General features: G+C 54.3%; 1 protein-coding gene across 1 annotated transcript in view; it reads left to right on the forward strand.

Moving 5' to 3' along the window:
* The first annotated feature begins 5,416 nt into the window (after positions 1-5,416).
* adcy8 (adenylate cyclase 8 (brain)) overlaps positions 5,417-5,810 on the forward strand; it is a 128,544-nt gene continuing 128,150 nt past the window's right edge. Inside the window, exon 1 of the mRNA XM_056293935.1 lies at positions 5,417-5,507. Coding sequence (XP_056149910.1) covers positions 5,417-5,507 — 91 coding nt within the window. The remainder of the gene's footprint in view (positions 5,508-5,810) is intronic.

Raw genomic sequence — 5,810 nt, forward strand, 5'->3', positions numbered from 1 at the left:
CCGTCGGACAACATTGACGTTAGCCAGCTGGGCCTCTGGTTGGTTAGCTTGGAGGCTGAGCTGCCTTGTTATTGCCTCCGCCTGGCGCACTTGTTCAATGACTTTCACCAGAGTAAGGTCCGCTGTGAGCTGGAACTGACGGGAGAGCACCTTATCTTTTATGCCCACTACCAGACGATCTCTGATATGTTCATCCCTCTTGTCCCCAAACTCACAGTGTTCAGACAGCTCATACAATGTCCGGATGTACATCTCCGCTGTCTCTCCTGGCTGCTGGCTACGTTGATAGAAGCACGCCCTCTCATGTATGATGTTACGGCGGGGAATAAAGTAGTCGTCGAACCTTTTCAGTACGATATCATAGTCCACTTTATCACCCTCCGCCGCGAAGTCAAACGAGCTGAATATCTTTTCAGCCTCGCTTCCCATTGCATAAATCAGCGAACTCACTTGAATCTCCCCGTCGTCTTTATCCAGCTTTGTCGCGAGCCTGAAGCGCGAAAACCGTTGTCTCCACTCCGGCCATTCAACGGGGCAGTCAAACTTGAATTCACTCGGCGGATTAAACTTCGGCATGACCGCTCGTGTTCCGATACACAGACTATTCTGACACCATGTAATGTCCGTAGACGCCTTGTCTTACTGACATAAGAATAATTCAAGAACGAGCCGACTTCGTAGGTTCTTAACTGTGTAGCTTTTACTAGCGTTCATCCGACATACAACCTTCATAACATGCGCTTCTAACTTCCTGTATACGTCACATGCACTGCACGTACATCCGTGAGTAGGTCAAGTTAAACACGTGACCTTTCATTCATTACACCAGCTAACGCGACCTAACGCCAACTAACATTAGCTAACACCAGCTAACGCTACCTAACGCCAACTAACATTAGCTAACACCAGCTAACGCTACCTAAAGCCAGCTAACATTAGCTAACACCAGCTAACGCTACCTAACGCCAACTAACATTAGCTAACGCCAGCTAACGCTAGCTTGAAACAGTTTTAACTCACCAGGTAGTTGAAGGGCATCGGCGACCCCGCGCCGCCTCGTGTGTTCCTCCCCTCCGTCGTGGTAAACCTCTGCCGTCGTTAAACAGGCCACAGCGCCGCCAGCGGCTCCTCTGGCTGGCTGGTCCGCTTATCCCCCGCCGTGTCTTTGGTTGTGTATTCTTCTTCCTCGGGTTTAACGGCGGTTGGCGTTCGGTTTTAGTGTAAACCCATTCATTGGCGGTCGGCAAGCCACGCGGGCAGTTGCGTCACTGCACGTCCGACAGACCCCCGACAAAGTCGGTCCATTCTGGGATGACCCGGTAGGTCGCCGACGGTCTGAAGACTGGAGCGGGACAGAAACAGCCCGTCTCCCGCCCTCCCGCGTTGCGGGACTGTTAAAACGGGCAGACTCGGGGTTTTGCGACGACTTCTTCAAGATGATTCTGCGACTGTGAAATTAGCGGGAGTTGCGTCGGGGACTTAAAATCGGGGCGAAAGTCGGCTGACGTGCGCTCGCCTTAAGGTGGCGCCAACGTCCTTGGATTAAAGGGACGCAACGGTGACGTCGCCTTGTGGTGCAGTACACCTCGTGTCGACGGGCAAGAAAACAACCGGTTACATTGGTGGCAGCGGCGGGATCCGGAAGTGTGCAGATCCTCAGAAGTCTCTTCGGAGCGCGGGAAGAACAAAGCGCAAGGGCGCGCTTCCGGGGAGGGTGACGACTGTAAACTACTAATAAGACACGTTAGCCGCTAGCTAACAGGTCTGACCCTTTAGCCGAGCGGTCAGTGACGTCGCCTTGCGGTGCAGTACACCTCGTATCGAATCCCGCACTGGGCAAGAAAAATAACCGCTTACACAAGCAAAGTGACAACGGCAAGAATCGGGTCAGAAGACGCTTTGGCGACATCAGGAAGTTTGCTTGACGGTGGCTGCCAAGCTAATGTTAGCAGGCTAATGTTAGCATGCAAATGCTACTGAGTGGGCCAGTAGGTATTGTAACGTGCATGGATAAGAAGACACGCTGGCCGCTGGCCGGCGGGTCTGACCCTTTAGTCTAGCGGTTAGCGATGTCCCCTGCGTTGCGGGCGACACGGGTTCGCGTCCCGGCCGCGACAGTTCCTGTGGTTGCGTTGTCCCCCGAATTCGCTACATTGGTGTCAGATGTAGGATGGGGCGACCGTAAGGCCATCGGAAGCGCATGCGCCCGGGGGCGTGAAGGAGCTGATACGCTTAAGCGCGGGGACGCGCTTCCCGAAGGAGGGGGGTAGCGCCAGTAGTGGTTATTGTTGCTATAGTTACCAAGCCTCCCTTCCGGTCTCTCTCATTACTGGGCTAGTGTAACGTGCATGGTTAAGAAGACACGCTGGCCGCTGGCTGGCGGGTCTGACCCTGTAGTCTAGCGGTTAGCGATGTCTCCTGCGGTGCGGGCGACACGGGTTCGCTTCCCGGCCGCGGCACTTCCTGTGGATGCGTTGTCCCCCGAGTTCGCTACAATATTAAAAGTTCAGCAAAGAAAAAAAATGCAAATGAACGTGTTTCCATCAGCAACCTGCCGTATGCTGGGCGGGCGCAACGAGAATACGTCAGCAAAAAGCGTAGAGAACGGTTGCTTAGCAACAACAGCTGACAACCACCAGTAAATGCTAAACTCTGGAGAAAATGTATAATTGTCATGATGACCCTGCACTTGCCATTGGAGGAGCTTCCGTTTCCTCTCTTCAGCCCTGATAAATGACGCCATCAAATGGCGATGATTTTTTTAATTTATTGGAATTAAGTCAAGGACAGCTGGAATATTGCTTTCCGCCCAAATCCTGTCACATTGTGCCGCCTTCCGCCATGATGTATTCATGGTGGAGCTCCTGACTTGGCTGTCCTCTAGGCCAGTACTTCCCAACCTTTCTTTCCTTGCAGCCCGCCTACTTGTTTCTAAGAAAAGCTGAGCCCCCCCCCCCCGGCCCGCACACACACACACACACACACACACACACACACATACACACACACACACACACACACACACACACACACACACACACACACACACACACACCAAGAGAAACGTGATTCATCCCAAATGTTTATTTGCAAAAATGAACACCTGTGTTTGTGTGTCTTGTCTTGTGTAAGCTTAACACTCGTTTACTTTTAACAACCCAGCAGAGCGGAGCCGTTGTCATCGGACTCAAGGCTCCCTGAAACATCAGGTTATTATTACTGCTGTTGTCACCTGACATCGGACATGCTCATGCTCATGCTCATCATGCCAAGTTGTGAACACTGGTTTTCACAGACGGTAGGCCTGTGTGTAAGTAGGCCTGTGTGTAAGTAGGCCTGTGTGTAAGTAGGCCTGTGTGTTAGTAGGCCTGTGTGTAAGTAGGCCTGTGTGTTAGTTTTTGACAGACGGTAGGCCTGTGTGTTAGTAGGCCTGTGTGTTAGTAGGCCTGTGTGTAAGTAGGCCTGTGTGTAAGTAGGCCTGTGTGTAAGTAGGCCTGTGTGTTAGTTTTTGACAGACGGTAGGCCAGTGTGTCAGTAGGCCTGTGTGTTAGTAGGCCTGTGTGTAAGTAGGCCTGTGTGTTAGTTTTTGACAGACGGTAGGCCTGTGTGTTAGTAGGCCTGTGTGTTAGTTTTTGACAGACGGTAGGCCTGTGTGTTAGTAGGCCTGTGTGTTAGTTTTTGACAGATGGTAGGCCTGTGTGTAAGTAGGCCTTTGTGTTAGTTTTTGACAGACGGTAGGCCTGTGTGTCAGTAGGCCTGTGTGTTAGTAGGCCTTTGTGTTAGTTTTTGACAGACGGTAGGCCTGTGTGTTAGTAGGCCTGTTTGTTAGTAGGCCTGTGTGTTAGTTTTTGACAGACGGTAGGCCTGTGTGTTAGTAGGCCTGTGTGTTAGTAGGCCTGTGTGTTAGTTTTTGACAGACAGTAGACCTGTGTGTTATTTTTTTTTTGACAGACGGTAGGCCTGTGTGTTAGTCCACAGGGCTCTCCGTCCCACTCCCGCGTCCTCGGGGCTCTCTGTCCCACTCCCACGTCCTCGGGGCTCTCTGTCCCACTCCCGCGTCCTCGGGGCTCTCTGTCCCACTCCCGCGTCCGCTCTCCGTCCCACTCCCACATCTTCGGGGCTCTCTGTCCCACTCCCACGTCCACAGGGCTCTCCGTCCCACTCCCACGTCCACAGGGCTCTCCGTCCCACTCCCGCGTCCTCGGGGCTCTCCGTCCCACTCCCACGTCCTCGGGGCTCTCCGTCCCACTCCCGCGTCCGCTCTCCGTCCCACTCCCACATCTTCGGGGCTCTCTGTCCCACTCCCACGTCCACAGGGCTCTCCGTCCCACTCCCGCGTCCTCGGGGCTCTCCGTCCCACTCCCGCGTCCTCGGGGCTCTCCGTCCCAATCCCACGTCCTCGGGGCTCTCCGTCCCACTCCCACGTCCTCAGGGCTCTCCGTCCCACTCCCACGTCCTCAGGGCTCTCTGTCCCACTCCCGAGCGCCGCGGACTTGCTGTTGCTCAGGGACAAATGGATGCACAAGGCTGTCTGTCTTCATGTGTGGATGAATGACGGTGTTCATCTGGTTCCTGCTCATCGTGACTTACCAGCACAAATCCGAACAGCTGATGTGTGCAGTCATGCCCCTGCATGCGACTCACCGCATGGACCACACACACTTCCGTCCGCACACACACACACACACACACACACACACACACACACACACACACACACACACACACACACACACACACACAGTTTTTGCTCAAACACACATACAGAAACCTACACAACCACCATGCACAACAGTGTAATACAATAGATCGCCGGGCGCCGGCCAAACCGCACCTTGTGTAAGCTCTCGAACTTGTGGCGAGCAGGTGACCTGAGGCCGCTGTCTGACTGGTTTCTTCAGGTTTTCCAGGGGGCGCAGTTCTGTGCCGCCCCGGACACGCCCACTTTTATTGGCGGCGACTTTGTATCGTTTTAATGTTTTTTGATCTCGTGTGATTGGACGATTCTCGTGGCTGTCAATCACGTTCACACGCGCCACGACGCCTCGTGTGGACTGTCAATCATCCACCGCCTACCAACCCTGCTAGAATCTATAGACCACACTGTCCTTCTTAAGAACTCCGTGTGCACATTAAAGCAGCGGTCAGGTGCGCTGCGCCAAGCTAAATTGCGCCCCCCCCCCAAACAATCTCGAGCACCAGCCGCCACTGGATTTCGCTCTAGCTGCGTGGGGCTGCTGGCGCTGGTGTTCCACAAATGAGGCTCACTTGCATAAGAGGGGCGAATGTTGCGCCACATGTATGCAAATTACCTCATGTAAATACGTGTACGTGCAAACAGCACCCGAGCCGCGAGACGCTACGTGCGTGGCAGCGCAGTGAGCGGCGCATCTCACCCTGCGCGGCTGCTTTGAGAATGACACGGTCCTCTGGTGTCCTACCCTCTGGTGTCCTACCCACTGGTATCCTACCCTCCGGTGTCCTACCCTCCGGTATCCTACCCTCTGGTATCCTACCCTCCGGTGTCCTACCCTCCGGTGTCCTACCCTCTGGTATCCTACCCTCCGTCGTCCTACCCTCTGGTGTCCTACCCACTGATATCCTACCCTCTGGTGTCCTACCCTCCGGTGTCCTACCCTCCGGTATCCTACCCTCCGGTGTCCTACCCTCCGGTGTCCTACCCTCTGGTATCCTACTCTGTGGTATCCTACCCTCTGGTATCCTACCCTCCGGTGTCCTACCCTCTGGTGTCCTACCCTCTGGTATCCTACCCTCCGGTATCCTACCCTCTGGTATCCTACCCTCCGTCG

Source organism: Lampris incognitus, chromosome 14 (assembly GCF_029633865.1).
Source record: "Lampris incognitus isolate fLamInc1 chromosome 14, fLamInc1.hap2, whole genome shotgun sequence".
In the NCBI taxonomy this organism is placed as follows: domain Eukaryota; kingdom Metazoa; phylum Chordata; class Actinopteri; order Lampriformes; family Lampridae; genus Lampris; species Lampris incognitus.